The 18494-nt window shown below is 55.1% G+C and overlaps 12 protein-coding genes and 1 non-coding gene across 13 annotated transcripts; 9 read left to right on the top strand and 4 right to left on the bottom strand.

Annotated features, from left to right (window-relative positions):
* Nucleotides 1-483: 483 nt before the first annotated feature.
* On the top strand, nt 484-2076 carry CAB3 (phosphopantothenoylcysteine decarboxylase complex subunit CAB3; the record flags this gene model as incomplete). Its single annotated transcript, NM_209606.1, has 1 exon — nt 484-2076. The coding sequence occupies one exon, from the start codon at nt 484-486 to the stop codon at nt 2074-2076; it is 1593 nt and encodes a 530-aa protein (NP_984253.1).
* Nucleotides 2077-2663: 587 nt separating this feature from the next.
* On the top strand, nt 2664-2933 carry TIM10 (protein transporter TIM10; the record flags this gene model as incomplete). The annotated part of the gene is made up of 1 exon (NM_209605.1): nt 2664-2933. The coding sequence occupies one exon, from the start codon at nt 2664-2666 to the stop codon at nt 2931-2933; it is 270 nt and encodes an 89-aa protein (NP_984252.1).
* Nucleotides 2934-3081: 148 nt separating this feature from the next.
* Nucleotides 3082-3840, bottom strand: CYT2 (cytochrome c1 heme lyase CYT2; the record flags this gene model as incomplete). The annotated part of the gene is made up of 1 exon (NM_209604.2): nt 3082-3840. One exon carries the CDS (start codon nt 3838-3840, stop codon nt 3082-3084), a length of 759 nt encoding a protein of 252 aa, NP_984251.2.
* A 554-nt stretch (nt 3841-4394) lies between these two features.
* On the top strand, nt 4395-5747 carry GPA1 (guanine nucleotide-binding protein subunit alpha; the record flags this gene model as incomplete). Its single annotated transcript, NM_209603.1, has 1 exon — nt 4395-5747. The coding sequence occupies one exon, from the start codon at nt 4395-4397 to the stop codon at nt 5745-5747; it is 1353 nt and encodes a 450-aa protein (NP_984250.1).
* Nucleotides 5748-5847: 100 nt separating this feature from the next.
* SRX1 (sulfiredoxin) lies at nt 5848-6228 on the top strand (the record flags this gene model as incomplete). Its single annotated transcript, NM_209602.1, has 1 exon — nt 5848-6228. One exon carries the CDS (start codon nt 5848-5850, stop codon nt 6226-6228), a length of 381 nt encoding a protein of 126 aa, NP_984249.1.
* Nucleotides 6229-6388: 160 nt separating this feature from the next.
* MDH1 (malate dehydrogenase MDH1) lies at nt 6389-7387 on the top strand (the record flags this gene model as incomplete). The annotated part of the gene is made up of 1 exon (NM_209601.1): nt 6389-7387. The coding sequence occupies one exon, from the start codon at nt 6389-6391 to the stop codon at nt 7385-7387; it is 999 nt and encodes a 332-aa protein (NP_984248.1).
* Nucleotides 7388-7959: 572 nt separating this feature from the next.
* AVO2 (Avo2p) lies at nt 7960-9222 on the bottom strand (the record flags this gene model as incomplete). Its single annotated transcript, NM_209600.1, has 1 exon — nt 7960-9222. The coding sequence occupies one exon, from the start codon at nt 9220-9222 to the stop codon at nt 7960-7962; it is 1263 nt and encodes a 420-aa protein (NP_984247.1).
* A 360-nt stretch (nt 9223-9582) lies between these two features.
* UBX4 (Ubx4p) lies at nt 9583-10836 on the top strand (the record flags this gene model as incomplete). Its single annotated transcript, NM_209599.2, has 1 exon — nt 9583-10836. One exon carries the CDS (start codon nt 9583-9585, stop codon nt 10834-10836), a length of 1254 nt encoding a protein of 417 aa, NP_984246.2.
* Nucleotides 10837-10911: 75 nt separating this feature from the next.
* On the bottom strand, nt 10912-13488 carry SOV1 (Sov1p; the record flags this gene model as incomplete). Its single annotated transcript, NM_209598.2, has 1 exon — nt 10912-13488. One exon carries the CDS (start codon nt 13486-13488, stop codon nt 10912-10914), a length of 2577 nt encoding a protein of 858 aa, NP_984245.2.
* A 207-nt stretch (nt 13489-13695) lies between these two features.
* On the bottom strand, nt 13696-14961 carry RRP14 (ribosome biosynthesis protein RRP14; the record flags this gene model as incomplete). Its single annotated transcript, NM_209597.1, has 1 exon — nt 13696-14961. The coding sequence occupies one exon, from the start codon at nt 14959-14961 to the stop codon at nt 13696-13698; it is 1266 nt and encodes a 421-aa protein (NP_984244.1).
* Nucleotides 14962-15595: 634 nt separating this feature from the next.
* TEF4 (translation elongation factor EF1B gamma) lies at nt 15596-17018 on the top strand (the record flags this gene model as incomplete). Its single annotated transcript, NM_209596.2, has 2 exons — nt 15596-15797; nt 15979-17018. 2 exons carry the CDS (start codon nt 15596-15598, stop codon nt 17016-17018), a joined length of 1242 nt encoding a protein of 413 aa, NP_984243.2.
* AGOS_AgSNR38 lies at nt 15841-15915 on the top strand. The gene has a single exon (NR_149381.1). It is a non-coding gene; the product is annotated as an AgSNR38 (small nuclear RNA).
* A 156-nt stretch (nt 17019-17174) lies between the features above and the next one.
* VMA5 (H(+)-transporting V1 sector ATPase subunit C) lies at nt 17175-18311 on the top strand (the record flags this gene model as incomplete). Its single annotated transcript, NM_209595.1, has 1 exon — nt 17175-18311. One exon carries the CDS (start codon nt 17175-17177, stop codon nt 18309-18311), a length of 1137 nt encoding a protein of 378 aa, NP_984242.1.
* Between the last annotated feature and the right edge of the window lie 183 nt (nt 18312-18494).

The raw sequence follows: 18494 nt of genomic DNA, 5'->3' as shown, positions 1-18494 counted from the left end.
CGAGTCCGCGCCCGAGTCCGCGCCCGCCGCGCCCGCCGTGCCCGCCGACCGTCCGGCCCGCCCGCCGCCGCCAGAGCTCGCCCTGGTCCCGGCCCTCGCGCCCGCTCTGCACGTGCCCGCCAGCTTTAACAACATCGGTCACCTTGGCGACGACGCCATCAAGGATGACGACGAAGGCGGCGACATGTACATTAAACTAAAGGATATTGGGCTTTCGCCTACCAACGAATTCTACCGCGAGCTCTATGCCATTTGTAACATCTAGACCGGCCCCGCCGATAGACACTGTATTATCTATATGTAATAGCATAACTACACTTAGACACCACCCCGGCCCGCCGTGAGCTAACGCAACCGCAAAGCGGTGCTGCTAGCAGCTTCACGTGTGTCCTAAAACAGAGCAGGGGCGGTGAAATTTTTGTTGAGGCCCACGCAGATCACTTCTTCCCATCGTTGTTCCGTGGCGAGAGAGCAGGTGGCAGCATGGGAGAGTCTTCGACAGCAGAGGCGACGAAGGGCGGCGGCGGCGGTGTCGGGGGGAGCGGGAGCCGGACGGGGGACCAACCAATATCGATCCTGAACAACCGGTCCAACAGCGTGAAGCGGGCCACGCATAAGCACGGAGGCGGCGGGCCGCAGGTAGCGGTGGCAGGCGGGATGGGCGTGGGCGGCACGACAGCGGCGGTGGATGCGCGGGCGGCGGTGGGGCGGGCGACGGCGGTGTCGGAGCGGTCGCTGCGAGGGTCGCCGGTGAGAGATGGCGGCAGCGTGGGCTCGGCGGCCGCGCGGGCGTTTGCGGAGCCGGTGAGCGCGGAGCTGCTGGAGCAGCGAATCCGGCTGGTGACGAACGGGCTGGATCTGTCGCCGGACTCGTCACTGGTGGGCAGCGTGTCGAGCCTGAACTCGCCGCTGTCGGTGTCGAAGGCGTCGGCGGGCGTTGCGGCGGTGTCGTTCACGGTGCCGGGCGGCACGGAGAAGATCTCGCACCGCGGCTCCATCTCGACGCGGCCGGGGGCGAAGGGCGAGGCAGACAGCGATACCTCGACGAACTCGTCGCGGCAGAACTCGCTAGTGCACATGCCGGGTGACTTCATCTACTTCGACTCGTCGTTCCACATCCCGCTGACGCCGGTGTCGCCGCACCAGACGAGCTCGACGTCATCGCTGGGGCGCAAGTACAGCCAGCACCATAGCAACAAGGCGGTGATCGGGGAGGAGACAGGGCCGCAGGTGCCGTTCACGAAGTTTTTCCAGAAGCAGGATGACGAGAAGATCCACATTCTGATCGGCGCGACGGGGTCTGTGGCGACGCTGAAGGTGCCGCTGATCATAGACAAGCTGTTCAAGATATACACGTCCGACAAAGTGTCTATCCAGCTGATCGTGACGCAGCGCGCGGAGCACTTCCTGAAGGGGCTGAAGATCAGCAAGGACGTCAAGCTGTGGCGAGACGAGGACGAGTGGTTCGGGTTCAAGCGGCTCGGCGACCCAGTCCTGCATGTGGAGCTGCGCAAGTGGGCAGACATCTTCCTAGTCGCGCCGCTCTCGGCCAACACACTGGCAAAGGTGGCGAACGGCATCTGCGACAACCTGCTCACCTCAGTGCTCCGGGTGTGGAACCCGTCCACGCCGGTGCTGGTGGCCCCCGCCATGAACACCTTCATGTACACACATCCTGTCACCAAGAAGCACCTCCTGATGCTGCAGGAAGACGCCCCCTACGTGCAAATTTTGAAGCCGGTAGAAAAGGTGCTGGTGTGCGGCGACATCGGGATGGGTGGAATGCGCGAATGGATAGAGATCGTGGAGATACTTGTCAAAAGCATTTCGAAGATACGGGGAGCCGCTGCAGTCGGCCTCCAGGAAAACGAAGAGGAGGAAGAAACCGCCGGCAACTACGACGACGACGACGACGACGATGAGAGGCATCCAGGCGACGCGGAGACCGACGAGACCGACGACAGCGCCGTCTCCGACGAGGAGGACGACGAAGGAGACGACGCTACAGGATCCGTACAGGCACATCGCGCAGGCGCAGAAAGCAAGCCACCATCCGGTATTTCGCCTAGCGTGTAAGCACGCTAGTGTGCGGCGCAGCCATCTGAAGCCCCGATGTCCCGTGCGCGGCGGGCCTTTGCCCGCGCCTGCGTCACCTTCCGTTCCGCCCCGTGCTCGGAGGCTGCGACACACTCCCTTCTATTCGGCCCACGCACCCGGCACTACACACCGATGTTATTATTATAATTAATCATACATAGCTTGGCTTTCGCCGTCAGTGTCAGCCCCTGCGGCTTGTTAAATAACACTCGGACATACACAGCACAACGGCTCGAGATGCCCTAGGCTCCAAGGGCGCGGCGTCGCGTTGCGGCGCCAGCTCCGCTGCAGTCGGTACACAACGCAACCGGTGCCGGGGTGGAAGACGAGAGTAGCTGAATGCAGCGGATGGGCGACCGGCCGCTGGCCCGCCGACCGGCCTCGCCTGGCTCTCTCTCAAAGCACGCGGGACTGTCGGCCAACTATCACTGTCGTTAAAGGTGATGTTATTTGACTATTGAAAATTCTTCAACTTGGCACGTTGTGGTTACAACTAACGTCTTGTTCCAGGACTCCTGCTCAAATAGTCAAAGGACTCATTTTAGAGATATAGAGACTATTATAAGATGTTTGGACTAGGTGGTCAACCTCAATTATCTTCGCAGCAGAAAATCGCGGCCGCGGAAGCGGAATTGGACCTTGTTACAGACATGTTCAACAAGCTTGTCTCAAACTGCCACAGAAAGTGCATAGACATGAACTACAACGAGGGCGACTTGAACAAGAACGAGTCGAACTGCCTTGACAGATGTGTCGCGAAGTACTTTGAGACCAACGTCAAGGTGGGCGAAAACATGCAGCAATTGGGCCAGAACTTCTCCCCAGGCAAGTTCTGAGGCAGGTCCATCGGCGTCGAGAACATGTTTCTCTTGTACATAGTTTAGTTAAGGTAATGAAGAATCGAATGGTTTCATTATGGAGTTCGTGCATGGAATAAATAGGCCCTTGCGCTGGGTCCGGCGTTGTATGTACAGGGTGGAGTATTCAGAGACCCAGAGCCTTCAATACCCGCAGCTTGAGGCCCTCGAAGCTGTTGAGTTTGGGGCGAACGTCCAAGAGGATCTGCGGCCCGAGCTTGGGGTGGTCGTCAGAATAAAAGTCAATGACGTAGTCGATCTCGGTTCCGCAGCGGTCCACGCGCCAGTCATGTCTGTCAAACGGACGAGTGTAGCCAAGCACGGTACTGCGGAACCACGCGCGGGGCGTGAGTTCCTTGGCGCTGCCTTTGAAGCTGGTCAGCTTAATGCCGCCACAGGATTCGCCGCCCTGGTCCTTCTCCCACATCTTGATGTAGTTCCAGACACGCTCGTTGACCGAGTTGTGTAGCGGGATCACGGTCTTCATGTCCTCGGCGTGCGGGTTCCAGTTCTTGCGGAGCATGGCCTCGAAGAACTGCTTCTGGGATGGGTACACCCAGTTATGTTCGGTGCCCGTACGCGGGATCGACGATTGTTCGCGCTCCGTAGGCAGCGCGACGTCTGTGCTGTAATGAGGTATGTCTGCCTGCTTGTCGGAGGAGCATTCAACGTCCTCGGTAACCTGCCCCGCGTTCTTGAGCCATATACTCCGTGCAGAGTGGTCGACTGGACAAGCTGACGGCGTGGGCTGAGCTTCAGTAGCCTGACTTTGCGAAGGTGCGCCAGGCTGCTCGGCGCCTGCCGGATTGCCTTTAGACATAGAACTCATCCAAGCCTCGCGTGCAGAGTGGTCTACTGGGCATCGCGGTTGGTCGTCCCCGCTCATCTCTACTCAGTTCTGCTGCGGTTTGTCATCGAAACGATGATGTGCGCTTGGCGTAGTTAAATCGAAGAGAGTGGTTTGAAACATGGCCGGGTAACGCAAAACCAAATCGATATGTAACAATATCGCTCTACACGGAGTTGTCCGTGTGAGTCGCAGCCGCGATGCATCAAGGGTACACACGCTAGCGCCATTCGGGCGAGCAGGCGCGGTTCTAACCTCATGTTCCAGGGTAGCAAGGAACGATATTTCGTCCGCATGGGTGCAGACCAGGCTACAAAATGCAACCCTACTGATTATCGATGTTTCGAAATGCACTGTGTATGCAACCTGAGGATAATATACATTATCCTCTGTAACACCAATTAGGCCGCATTAGGAAATAGACAAATTCACATCAAACTTACAACACTGTCTATCATATATGCATGGTAGATAACTAGCGCCAGTATTTTCGGAGTTGACAGCACACGTAGTATTTTATCCTCTGGTTGGATCTTGTTCAGGAGGGCCTACTACCATTAGCTGGACTTTAATTGAAGCCGTATACAATCAACATGGGATGCTCAGTGAGTACACAGACACTAGAAGATGAGAATGATCCGTTTATACAGGACCGCCGGGCAAACGACGCGATTGAACAGAACCTGCACCAGGAAAAGCAGCGAGGGAAGAACGAAGTAAAACTGCTCCTATTGGGCGCAGGAGAATCCGGAAAATCGACGGTATTGAAGCAGCTAAAGCTGCTTCATCATGGGGGATTCACCCACGAAGAGCGTCTGCAGTACAGCCAAGTGATATGGGCTGACGCAATACAGTCAATGAAGATCCTCATTATCCAGGCCCGGAAGATGGGAATCTCGCTGGACTGCGACGACCCCGAAAAGAACCGGCCGCTGTTCGAGTGCAAGAGAGCGGTCCTGCAGGCGAAGGCACTGGACTGCATCGACCCAGATATGGCCGGCGGCCCGGAGTTTTTGAATGACTACGTTCTCAAGTACTCCGAGCGCAGCGAAAATAAGCGGCGGGTGCAGAGCACGGGCAAGGCGGAGGCATTCACACCCGAGAGCGGCGCTCCCAGCAGCGGCATCGATATGCAGGAGCTGTCCCTGGGGCTCAATGAGCAGTCGGGCCACATGGGCCCCAGCGGACTCTTTGTGCGAGCGCAACCCGCCGCACAGCCGCTGCCAAAGCGCACCTCCAACGTGCAGGTCGCCGCTGCCATCCGCAAGCTATGGGATAACGACCGCGGAATCCGCCAATGTTTCGCGCGCTCCAACGAGTTCCAGCTCGAAGACTCGGCGGCATACTACTTCGACAACATCGAGAAGTTCGCACGCCCGGACTACGTCTGCACCGACGAGGACATCCTCCGCGGCCGCATCAAGACCACCGGAATCACAGAGACCCGCTTCAATATCGGGGCCAGCAAGTTCAACGTGCTAGATGCAGGCGGGCAGCGCTCCGAGCGCCGCAAGTGGATCCACTGCTTCCAGAGCATCACCGCTGTCCTCTTCGTGCTCGCCGTCAGCGAGTACGACCAGATGCTATTCGAGGACGAGCGCGTCAACCGCATGCAGGAGGCGATCATGCTCTTCGACACGCTGCTCAACTCCAAGTGGTTCTACAATACCCCGTTTATCCTCTTCCTCAACAAGGTCGACCTCTTTGAGGACAAGGTTAAGCGCTCGCCCATCCGCCAGCACTTCCCGGACTACCCCGGCAGAGTCGGCGACGCAGAGACGGGGCTCAAGTACTTCGAGCGCATCTTTCTCTCCCTGAACCGCTCCAAGAAGCCTATCTACGTACATCGCACATGTGCCACAGACACCCAGAGCATGAAGTTCGTACTCAGCGCTGTCACTGACCTAATCGTCCAGCAGAACCTGAAGAAAAGCGGCATCCTTTAATGGAACTCCGCCTATTTCCGCCGCCCCCACACATAACACAATATATATATATACACCCGCGCAACCGCCATGCTCAGCCGTTAGCGTATCCCAACCGACCATGTCTCTCCAGTCGTCCCGGCTCCCCATCACGCTCGTGCCTCTCTCGCAAATCCGCCGCCCTGTGGCGCCAGTGCTCGACCCGCAGAAGATCGACGCCATGGTCTCGACCGCGCGCGGTGTACCTGCAGCCAGCGCTACGTGCTCGCTCGAGGATGCTGCGGCGATGGACGGCCAGCTGCCGCCCGTTGACGTGATGCACGTGCGCCACGACTCGGCCGACTACTACTTTGCCTTTGGCGGCTGCCACCGCTTACAAGCCTACGATCGCATGGCGCAGGAGGGTCAAGAAGACGTGCTTGTGCGCTGCAAGCTGCTCCCAGCTACGAGGGCCCAAATGCGTACCTATGTAGGGGCTAGTGTAGACAATTTGTTTAACTGAACGTTACGTGTTTTATCAGGTGCAAGTATGCTTGCCTACCTCGGCGCCGAGGCCACCATGACCCGCGCAGCGCGCGAAGTTAGGAGCAGCAAGGCGCTCGGTGGCGTATATAAAGGCCGGCCCTACGCACGGCGGTTGAGTGGGTCGGCTCAGACCAAGGATGTTTTGCCGGGTAGCTAGACGTGGATTCAGGGCAGATGGCGTGCGCGCATACCGGGTGTCCGTGCTGGGAGCCAACGGCGGTATCGGACAGCCTTTGTCACTTCTGTTGAAGCTCAACAAGCGGGTTACCGACCTGCGCCTGTATGATCTCAAGGGTGCCAAGGGTGTAGCAGCAGACCTGTCCCACATCCCTACGAACTCGCAGGTAAGCGGGTACACTGCGGAGAACCCCGAGGCGCTGCGCGAGGCGCTTACGGGTGCGGACGTAGTAGTGGTTCCAGCCGGCGTGCCCCGCAAGCCGGGCATGACGCGGGACGACCTGTTCGCCATTAACGCGGGCGTCGTGCAGCAGCTTGCTGGGGCGATTGGGCAGCATGCGCCGGGCGCAGCAGTGCTTGTAATCTCTAACCCGGTCAACTCGACGGTGCCTATCATGGCCGCGGAGCTGCGCAAGCTGGGGGTGTACGACCCACGTAAACTGTTCGGCGTGACCACCCTGGACAGCATCCGGGCGTCGCGCTTCATCTCTGAGGTGCAGGGGACGGACCCCACGCGGGAGCGCGTGCCCGTGATCGGCGGCCACTCCGGGATCACAATCATCCCGGTGTTGTCGCAGACGCAGCACACGGGCATCGACAAGGCCACCCGCGACGCGTTGATTCACCGGATCCAGTTTGGCGGCGACGAGGTCGTGAAGGCCAAGAACGGCGCGGGCTCTGCCACGCTATCGATGGCGCGCGCAGGAGCGAAGTTCGCGGACGCCGTGTTGGCCGGTCTGGCGGGCGAGCAGGGCGTGGTGGAACCGGCCTTCGTCGACTCGCCTCTCTACAAGAGCGAGGGCATTGAGTTCTTCGCCTCTGCCGTCACGCTCGGCCCACGCGGTGTCGAGGAGGTCCACCCTGTCGGCACCCTGTCAGCCGAGGAGGAGGAGATGCTAGCTAAGTGCAAGGAGACTTTGAAGCAGAACATCGAGAAGGGTATCAACTTCGCCAAGTAAACGCTTGCGTCGCCGCTTCTGTGTCAGTATGCTGTATTTATAATGTACCTACCAAGTTTCACATATAAGAGTATCGTGCAAGACCAGGCGCTGGGCGCGTGTCGCGACCGGCGCTGACACCGGGGCGTCATTATGAGAGCTGTCATTTCTGCGCACTGCCCCGATGCTGCGGCCTAGCGCGTACGCTTGGAGAAAGCTTTGATTGCATACGGCAAGTTCTTCTTCGTAAGTCCAGATCTATCGGACCACATTGAGAAAGGGTACCCGCTGAATGTCCACCACAAGAAGCGCTCTACACCAATGACGGGGAAGGTTACCTTAATCACCTCCCCTCTCATGGGGCTGTGGCACTGGGTCACAGAACGCAGCAGTAGACGTTACAGACGCTATCTGAACACATAGACACGCAGATCCTGTCGATAGTTGCACTTCCACTGCGCCAGGACTGCTTGGCACGCAGCGAAAACAGATCGCGTGTATAAAATAGACGCTAGCCAAAATAGCCACTCATCTAAGGATGGGGCTGTCTACTCCCGCCGGCAGCACGTGCGATCTTTCTCTTGCCTAGTCAACTATATACGTACTTTTGAAATTGGGATGTTCAAGAGAGATTGATGACCGCCACTGGATGACTTTTCACTCTTCGTGTAGTGTTGTACGTGCATCGGCAGCGGCGAGGGCGTCCGGAGGTCCTTATCTTCCACTAGGTACTTGTTGATCAATTCGGCATCGCGATTGCGCGGCGTGTTGTTCACTGGTAAAAGGTTAGACATCGCGTTCAAACTGGTATCACCTTGGTGGAAGTACCGCCCGGAGGCATTTTTAACAGACCACTGGCCCTCCTGGCTCCCGCTTGCCCGTTGGCGGAGTGACTGGGTCTCGGATGAGAGAGATGAAGAGCAGTCATTGAATGTGCGAATACGGGTCAATGAACTACTGGAGTGGTTAGTTGCCGAGGACAGCGTGGTGTTGAAGTGGTTCGACGTGGGTGTCTTCGGATATCCCTTTGCCGGCTTTTGGTTTGGGTACGCTGGAAGCAGTGGCAGCAGCGTTGTTGGCTCTTTTTGTGGTTGTGTGTTTGTGCCAGCGTCAGGCTCCGCTGAAGCGTCGTGGAAGACACGCACGTTAAGCAGCGAGGGACAGGTTTGTTCTTCGGCCTTCAAGTGCGCACCCGGCAGTGTCAAGGTCTGTAGGAAGGCAGGCCGCGGAACTCCGGACTCGCGCTGCTTGTGTGCTTCCTTCACCAGGTTCTGGAACACACGCTGCGTCTCCATGGTGCCAGCCAGCTGCTCCGGCTTCCAGTTGTCGTTGTTCTTGCGTAAGTAGTCCTCCTCGCTCAGAGATCCCAGCACCAACAGCCTTATACAGTTAACACTGTTGTACATCATTGCAATATGCAGCGGCGTGTTGCCGTCGTTGTCAGTTAGAGAAAGATCCGCTCCCGCACTTGATAGCAGACTCAAACACGTGTGATAGTCCTGCATGCACGCAATATGCGCAGGGGTCCTGCCGCCCACGTCTTTGCTTGCCAGCGTTTGCGGGAAGCTCTGTAGCAGAACATGTGTTGTCTGCTCGTGCCCATTTTTGAGCGCAAGATGGACGCTTGTGCTTCCAGTGAACGTTCGGAGCGTCCCCTGCCTGTCGTGACCCTGCTGTATCAGCTGCACACATATAAGATACCTTCCGTAATACGCTGCGTAGTGCAGTGAGCTCCAGCCGTTGCTTGGATCGATATTGGTGAGAAGCTCAGGCCACCTGCGAAGCACCTGCTTCACAATGATAAGTTTCCCCTCTATAATTGCATTGCGGAGACGAATCGATGGGTCCGGCAACATTATCCCAGCAGCATTAATCTACCCAATAGCCTATTCTTCGTGTTTCCCGGCGCCTTGTAGCCTCAGCAAGAGTTGAAGTTGAAGTTCATCTTGCGCAGCTGCTTTTCCCACTGTACGCAATTGCTACCCTATATGAATATGAGACCACAGACGCACACCGAGTACGGTGGGTAGAGAAGAGATAGTACACAACTGGAGCGACAGTACAACGCTCAAGTACTGGGCATGATTCAAGGATGGTGTAGTTTGGTGTCACGTGATCCGTATTTCGTGGAAGGCGAATTTAGACGTTAAGACGGGCTGCCTTAAAGCTGTACATGCAGCAAGCCACTGTTAGTTGATACACTTACGAGATCTGATATGAGTAGCGTTCGTGTTGAGTATGGGTACTCGGTATTCCGGTGCAAGGTCACTCCGGGATCGCTTGCGAATGATATCCTGCAGCAGGCTCTGGAACACTTCAAGTTGGATGGCGGTAAGCAGCAGTGGACCCTATCACATGGGGGCAAGGCGGTAACTCTCTGCCTTCCATTCCGTCAATTAAACCTCCCTACTGGTTGTGCGCTGAAATTGACAAGCGTCTCGTCGGGAAGCGTAGGGACAGCAGCGGTGACGATTAAGTTTCAAGCCATGGGCGTCGGAGTGCAGATACGGCAGGTGAGCACCGGCGCGCTGGTGCAGGACGAGCTGCGTTTGACGTGCCAGGCTGCAGGGTGGCCCATGGAACCAGTGGGGCAGTTCATGGTTTCATTATTCTCGAAGACGCTAACCTTCGACGAAGTAGCGGGCCTCACATTTCGCGATCTGGGCGTCAACGAAGATGTCATGATACGGCTAAGGCTACCTGGAAGTAACACACGGAAGAATTCGAATGCCAGTGTTGGCTCTGTTGGTGCACGTGCCAGTTCATCTAGAAAGTCAGAAGGTTCTGGGAGCTCTCAGCGGTGCAAACCGGAGGAGCCGGCTCAGAAGACGCATAGCCACACGAAGAAACTTCACAAGGTACTTGCCTTGGTTCCATCACGCTCAAGCAGCACTTCAAAGGCGCCTGAGAAGCCGTTGGTCGAAGAAGACAGCGAAGGTGACTACGAACTCTCAGAGCAAGATGTGCTTAAGTACCAGAGCATGTTAGCAAAGAGGGCCATGGGTGGTCCGCTGCTCACGAAACGCCTAAGGGAAGAAATGGACAATAAGACTCATAAAAAGGTGGAGCAGTGCAATATACGTGTTAGACTACCCGACCTAACTCATCTAGAGGCATGTTTTGACAAGGATGATACCATGGAGGATGTTTATAAACTTGTTTCACAGAGCCTTGCGTCGCCATCGATCGAGTTCACCCTTACGCAATCATACCCGCATGTGAAGCTGGAGCGATCAAAGCAGAAGCTTGTCGATGATCTGCAGTTTAGCAGTAGCACGCTCATAGTGCTAGATACTTCTCATCCTGGGCCATATTTGAGGAAGAGCCTTCTAGAGAAAAGTAAGAAGATATCTGCTGCTAACAAGCAGTTGCATGATAAGGAGGCGTCCTCCAGTAAGACTGAGCATGCTCCGAAGGAGAAGCTGTCACTAAAGAAGATACCAAAGTGGATGAAGCTGAGTAAGAAATGAATCATTTATGAAAGTTAGTGTTTCTTTATTTACAAGAATCGCAATCCTATTGGGCTTTGTATGCCTTTATTACATTTATTGTTTCACCGGTGTCATATCCAAGCCCAATGATCTAAGTAACGGTGGCAGCAGTTCCATTCCTGTGGGATCTGCCCTCTGTATATAGCTTGAAATTTGCGAAACCATATCATCTATAGGATCTTCATGTACCTTTTTTAAAACTTGGCCTTCCTGAATCATACTTTTAACCTTCTCCTTAGCAAGTGCCGTTGCAGATTGAAAGGCTAACACAGAGTTACCAGAACTTATACCTTTTCTTTCTAGTTCCACATATGCCCTCTCTAGGGACACATACAAGTATTTTCTTAAGGCGTCTTCCAATACTACCGCATGCTTGGTCTTCATATATTGCAAAACAGCGATCATTGTTACAAAGTCCCGACCTTTGGCAAGCGTAATAAGTATATTCGAGTAGAACTTCGGAGTTGGCATTATATTGTTCAATTCTACCATCTGCCTGAATAATTCAGACATCGACAAAGTGGGTTCGGAATTTAATGTTCTCTTGGCTCCCAAAACGTAACTTTTCCAGCCCATGCGGTAGGCACTCGGCTCAAGAAGCGACCAATCTGCGGAGAAGCTGTGGTATAATCGGTATGTTTTCCATATCTCTTGATAAAGCTTGGAGGTGACTAAGCGCATTTCAAAAAAAGGCGTAACATTGTTCATTGCGACCTCAGATGATCTCGAATTCTCAACCAAAATTGAATTAATGAGTTTAAAGCACTCGTCGATATCTGGTACTTCTCTGTAAAAGGCGATCAAGGATGCTGTTATCGTGGCATTGAAAGGAATTGAAAATTTCTCCATTCTATTCATAATTGTACGGACCTTGTCGACAAGTCGTTCTCTTTTCAACACAGATTTAGTTGACTTTAATGCCTTCAAGTAGTAATCAGCAAGTAGTGAGTAATGATGGCCGTTAACCCGAGGGTAAAACCCTGAGCCATCTGATTGCTCCAATTTTGACAGCACTTGAAGAGCAGCATCTTCCTTGTTATTTATCAAAAGGATTTTTATGATTCCCTGGAACTTCTTCGAAGGATCAATCGAATTATCGTTTTTACTGTCAGCCCAGTTCTGAACAATATATTTGTAGACAACACCAGTCATTGTAGGTTGAGAAGTAAGTGCCTCCATATTGCGGAATAAGAGGAAATCTAGAGCCCTTCGTGCGTCCGAAAGCCCTGTTTTCTCTATGGAGAAATTAAAGGACTCTTCAAGCTTCGAAAGGGCTTCTTGCTCTGTATTCGGTTTTAAAAATGGCTGGATGGCTTTCTTTAGAGTTTGAATATCGTTTATCATTAACATCTGCAACCTGACGAGTAGTTGCGCCACATCAGTACTATGAGAATCTGCCTGCTCAAGAAACTGAGCGAAAAGTTTAAATGCATATGCGTGGTTGCGGCGGAACAAGTGCGCCTGGATGATATCCATAACATCACTGTATGTTGGATTTTCTAGGGCATTCAAAAACTGATTTGCTTGCTCTTCAGTCTCAAATTCGGGAATATTGCTAGTATCGCCGTCATTTGTCGCCTTCTTAAACCCCAAATCACCACCTATTTGCATAAAGAAGTTAGTCAGCCTATTAGCAGATTTAAAATCTCCCATGTAGAGTTTTTTTTTAATTGCTGTCTTGAGCACCTTAGGCTGTATGTAAGATTCGCCGAACTTATCAATGGTTTGTTTAAATAACAGATCATACTTGCGCACTTGATTAGATCTCAGAGCGACGATCATGCCCAGTTCGTACCACCACCGTTGGTTTACACGGTCTTTGTAGCTTTCAAATAGCTGCCACGCATCTTTATAACAGCCATGGTACAGGAGTGCGTCAATGTAAAACGATTCATTAAATGGGTCCATACGGACCTTGCCAAGCGAATAAAGCAAACGCCCGGATAAAAATATACCCCTCAAACGGTTTTGTGTGCCTGGAATGAGCTTACAAGTTTCCAAGGCTTCGACGATTTGCTCTATTTCAAGTACCTGACTTTTTGAACGCAGCATGTGTAACAACAGAAGCAACAAATGTTCCGTATTCTGCAAGTAGCTATCACCTTTCGCATCCTTGATCAGTAGCTCTTGTGCCATTAGCCCAGCTAGATCTTCCGCAGTCTTAGCCTGCTGCTTCCGCCGAAGATACGCATTTTCCCTGTGTGCCTGTAGTACGGTGTTTACTTTCTCTGGGCCCAGTTCACGCAGCCGAGACAACTCATCTTGACTCTCCTGCAACAAATAACGAAATATAGCTCTTATCTTGTGTTCCGTGGGGAGTGCGTGATCGCTGACCTGGGTTTTCAGTCTTCTCAGGTTGGCTTGAGACCTTTTGAACCCAGGGTTGTGAGCTGTTAACACATCCAGCATATTTCCTGATATAAGATCAGTTTGCTCGGCAGCACTAGGAAGCTGGGGTTTCTCATGCTCTTCGAAATGTTCAGGGTCAGTTATATTCTTTATGTTCCCAATGACAGATGATGCTTTATCAGGAGAGAAATGATCAGGGTGTAGCATAGAGGGATATCTCGTCCGTATTTGACGAAATTGCGGAGCATTGGCCCGACTAGCTAACAGCATTCGCCTCAGCATCTTGCCTCTACCTCTTTGCTTATGTCTGAGAGTACCTCATCGTGACGCTTCTGAAGCATGAAAATTTTCTGTACGGCTGTCCCATCGCACTTCAATCGACCCAAGTAAGCTATGACCACATGACGTCGGTTTGACACTACCTGATATATGATATACTAAATAACACTTAATTATCTAGTGTGCGACCATACATAATGCTAAAGTACTTTATTTCCTCTTTCCACTCTTTAGGCGGCCCTCAAACCCAGCTCTTTTCTTGGGAACAATTGCGCCAGTGAACTTTCTCTTCATCTTCTGTTGTTTCGACTTCTTCACGCCCTTATTGCTCTTCCTTATTGCCAGGTTTTCCTCTCTTCTCTTCTGTTTCTCGGAGATAGATGTGGTGACGGTCTGCTCGCGCTCCTTCCACTCAATTGCCGACTTGCGCTTCTTGGCCTCCTTGCGCTTCAACGCCTTGCGTAGTAGCTTTTCATCGTCCTTGAGTCTCACACCCTCTGCCTGCAGCATCGCACGCTTCCACTTTTCCTTCTCTTTAATCATTATCTGCTGCAGCTCGTCCTTGCTCTCCAACTGCGAAGTGCGTGCTTCCGCCAGTTTCAGATGTGCCTTAATATCGTTCTTCGCGGGGCCCTTCTTCCGGTCGGTGCGGCGGAGGCGCTGCAGGTCTGAGGTTGCACGGGAACCGTCATCGAATACTATATTCTGGAAAATGACATCCTTGGCAGACAGCTCTGCGTCGCGCTTGCGCTGCTTGGTCGGCGGCTGGTCATCCATGTCGCTTTCTGAGTCGGATTCGCTCTCGTCGCCCGAATCATCCTGCCGCTGTCTTTCCTCTTCCTGCCGCCGCTTCCGCAGTTCCTCCCGCTTCTTGCGCTGCGCCAAAATGGCCTCCCGCGAGCTGGGGGCGCCGTCCACGCGCGTGCCGGGCGCCTTCCGCTTCTCCTTCATCTGCCGGATCCTCTCCTGCAGCTTGGCACGCAGCGCCTCCATGTTCTTCTGTCGCTTCTCCTTGCCCGAGGTATCTTTGTCCTCAGCAGGCTTGTCCCCCGCCGCAGCATGCTTCCCGTCCACCGCGTTGCCCTCGTCGTCGAACACCACGCTGATTGTCTCTTCGTCCTCGTGCTCAACCTCCTCGTGCTCACCAGCCTCCGCATCGTCCTCCTCCGAGATCTGTGCCGTCGCAGCCTGTTGCACCGCATTCATCTGCTGTAGCTTCTCCCCCGGTAGCACGACGGGCTTGGCCTCCTCCTCCCGCTTTCTCTTCACCTCCAGCGCAGAAGACGACTCCTGGTCCTGCTCTACAGGGTTTAGCTTCTTGCGCTTGTCGAGCCGGGTCTGGGTCTTCGTCTTCTTCGACGCCCTCCATTGCTCTTGAGTCTTATCGTCGTAATAGTACTTGGCGGGAATCAGCGACAGCAGCCCGTCAAATGCATTAGAGTTGGATTTCAGCCGCTCTTCCAGCGAATTGCTCATTTCTACACAAAGTACAGCTACTAACTCGTACCGATCCCACAATCGCGTCGAGAAACCACCTGAAGCCAGCTGAGACTTCTCTCTTGATAGTTCGAGCTCCTCATCTCAGGGCCATCGCTAAAAAATTTTCAGGCTGACACCGAAGAAAAAGAAACGCACCGACGTCAGCGCTCTAAAGCTATCGCCAAGCACAGCTCGTATGGAGATGATTTGCGTGCGTAGCGGATGTTGCTGGCGGCTCGTCGACGGATATGTGGCTGCACAGTCCGCCTAGCCGCCGCGCTGCGGCGGTCGTCTATCTTCGCCATTCTACGCCCGGCGTCAGCGCCGTTGGTGCTAAGTTACAAGGTACTTGCGCAGCTGTCGCCCAGAGAACGCCCGGCATCTGACGCTATTCGACACTGCCCGCGTGCGCGTGCGCGCCGCCGGCGCAGCGATATCTGAGCCCTAACGTCTCGAGAATAAGTCCAAGCTGCGTCGTGCAACACCCATACGCATCGGGTCTGAAAAATTTTCAGTAATCAACGGCATTGCAGGATGGCTCCCGGCACTGGTTTAAATAGAGAGATTTCCAACTCTGAGTGTTTTGCTCTTTCATTTACTTCTTTCCAGTCTGCCGTAGATCGCACACATTATGTCTCAGGGTACTTTGTACGTTAAGAAGACCTGCCGCTCGATGCTGCCTCAGAGCATCGTCGAGCACTACAACTTGGACGTCTCTATTGTCGATGCCGACAAGAACGAGGAGTTCGAGAAGAAGTTCCCATTGAAGCGCGCTCCAGCGTTTTCCTGTGCGGCTGGAAATCTAACTGAGACCATGGCCATCACCTATTACTGTAAGTTGCCACCGACTACACACCGAAGCATGGAGCCCTAGTGTGATGAGAAAACCTTTCGAAAAAACAGTTATCCCTGTCTGAATGGGCATAATATCTGGTTGCACATGTGTCGAGAGACCATACTCTGATTTAGAGCTACATGCGAGGTTCCGAGGAACACGTACTAACCGAACAACAGTGGTCAACCTAATCCAGGACGAGAAGGCCAAGGCTGCTCTGCTTGGCTCCACGCTAGAGGAGCAGGCACAGGTGTTGCGCTGGGAGTCTTTGACCAACACCAACTTCATTGACGACGTTGCCTCTGCCTTCCTATACCTAGAGGGTATTGTCCCATTCAACAAGCGCGACATGGAGAACCGCATCGCCAGCGCCGAACGCATCGCCGAGGTCTACGAACAGAGACTACGCAACTACACCTACCTAGCCACGGAGAACGTGTCTGTCGCGGACATCCTGGCTGTCGGCGGCTTCGAGCTAGCGTTCACCAACATCTGGGGCGCGCAGTGGCGCGCGGCCCACCCAGCCATCTGCAGATGGTTCAACACCTTGGCTAACAGCCCGCTGTTGAAGAAGCACATCGACCTCTCCAAGTTGGTGCAGGAGCCTAAGAAGGTGGCTGCGCCAAAGAAGGAGAAGAAGGAGAAGAAGGAGCAGCCAAAGAAGAAGGAGCAGCCAAAGAAGGAGAAGGAGGCCGCCCCAGCCGCCGAGGAGCCTGCCGAGCCAAAGAAGCCTAAGCACCCTCTATCTCTACTTCCTCCAGCCACCCTCAACCTCGAGGACTGGAAGAGAAAGTACTCCAACGAGGACACCCGTCCCGTCGCCCTCCCATGGTTCTGGGAGCGCTACAACCCAGAGGAGTACTCCATCTGGAAGGTGGGCTACAAGTACAACGACGAGTTGACCTTGACGTTCATGTCCAACAACTTGATCGGCGGTTTCTTCAACCGTCTGTCTGCCTCCACCAAGTACATGTTCGGCTGCCTAGTCGTCTACGGGGAGAACAACAACAACGGTATCGTCGGTGCCATCATGGTGCGCGGCCAGGACGCCATCCCAGCCTTCGACGTGGCCCCAGACTGGGAGTCCTACGACTACGTCAAGTTGGACACCTCCAAGGAGGAGGACCGTGAGTTCATCAACGACATGTGGGCCTGGGACAAGCCGGTCATGGTCGATGGTGTCGCCCGTGAGATCGCAGACGGCAAGGTGCTCAAATAAACACCGCGCTATGTATATATAGCCTAGCAGTATGTAAAGTAAAGGAATTAATGAACTGGAGCTCCAGCGTTCACGTGGTCTCGTATCCCGCGACCCCACCTACCTCCACTTAAAGGGGCTGTTCACGCACACGGCCACACGGCGCCCCCACCAACGATGACCTCCTCTCCCGCGAAGCAGCTGCTGCTCCTGTCCCTGCCGGCCGACGCACGGCCCGCGCAGCATAGCGACATGGACGCGCAGACGTGGCTCCTGCGCGAGCTGCTCGGCGGCCGTGCGACGGTCAGCGAGTTCGCAGTGCCCGAGTTCAAGATTGGCTCGCTGGACGCCCTCGTGCTCCAGTCCGAGGAGCTGGGCCGCGTCGACGCGCAGGTGCACGCCGCCCTCGGCAAGATCGAGGAGGCGCTGGCCGCGCTCGGCGAGGCCCCGGGCCCCGCGGACCCGCCGTCCGCCTTTCGCTGGGACACGCGCCGCTACAAGCTCGACCGCCCCATCCGCGACCTCATCGCCGAGCTCGCGCGCGAGTGCGCGCAGCTCGACTCCGACGTGCGCGCTGCCGCCGCGGAGCACGCGGCCGCGTGCTCCGCGCTGGCCGCCGCCGACCGCCACGAGAGCGGCGACCTCTCCGTCCGTGCGCTGCACGACATCGTGCGTGAGGAGCACTGCGTGCTGGACAGCGAGTACCTGACCACCGCCCTGATCGCCGTGCCCCAAGCGCGCCGCCCCGAGTTCGAGCGCGCCTACGAGACTCTCGCGCCCCACGTGGTCCCGGGCTCCGCCGCTGTGCTCGCCTCGGACTCGGAATTTGCGCTCTACGCCGTGCACCTCTTCCGCCGTTCCGCTCCGGCCTTTGCCGCCGCGTGCCGCGAGCGCGGCTGCGTGCCGCGCGACTTCACCTACTCGCCCGATGCCGTCCGCGCCCTGCATCAGGAACGGGTCGCCTCCGCCGCCCGCGCCCAAGCCGCGCGCGCTGCGCTGGCTCGTCTAGCCCGCACCGCACGTGCTGACGTCCGCGCGGCCGCCCTGCACGTGCTCGCGCTCCGTGTGTTCGTCGAAAGCGTGCTGCGCTATGGACTACCTCCGCATTTCGCCGCGCGGCTACTGGCCGTAGCTCCGCGGGATGCTACGCCGTGTCGGGCAGCTCTGCGCGACCAGTTCGGCTACCTCGGCGGCAACGCCTTTTCCCGCGACAAGCGTGGCCGCATACAGCGGCACGATGCGGCACTCTCCGAGTATGCCGCACTTGTGGACACCGACTACGAGCCCTTTGTGCTCTATAGCGTGCCGCTGTGATTGCGCCCTGTATATCATCTACGTACTCCATGGCCGTGGCCCGCACGAGCACGTGACGGGGTTTTCGCATTTTGTGCCATCTCTGCAAAAAGGATAAAGAAACATATCTGCGGAACATGTCTTCGGCGTCTAGTGAAAATAGTATAGGGGCCACGTTTGTTTACTGTACCACAGACACAACAG

The sequence above is a fragment of the Eremothecium gossypii genome, chromosome IV (genome assembly GCF_000091025.4).
Source record: "Eremothecium gossypii ATCC 10895 chromosome IV, complete sequence".
NCBI lineage: Eukaryota > Fungi > Ascomycota > Saccharomycetes > Saccharomycetales > Saccharomycetaceae > Eremothecium > Eremothecium gossypii.
Note: the sequence above shows the minus strand (reverse complement) of the source record. Positions and strands in the feature narration are given on the sequence as shown.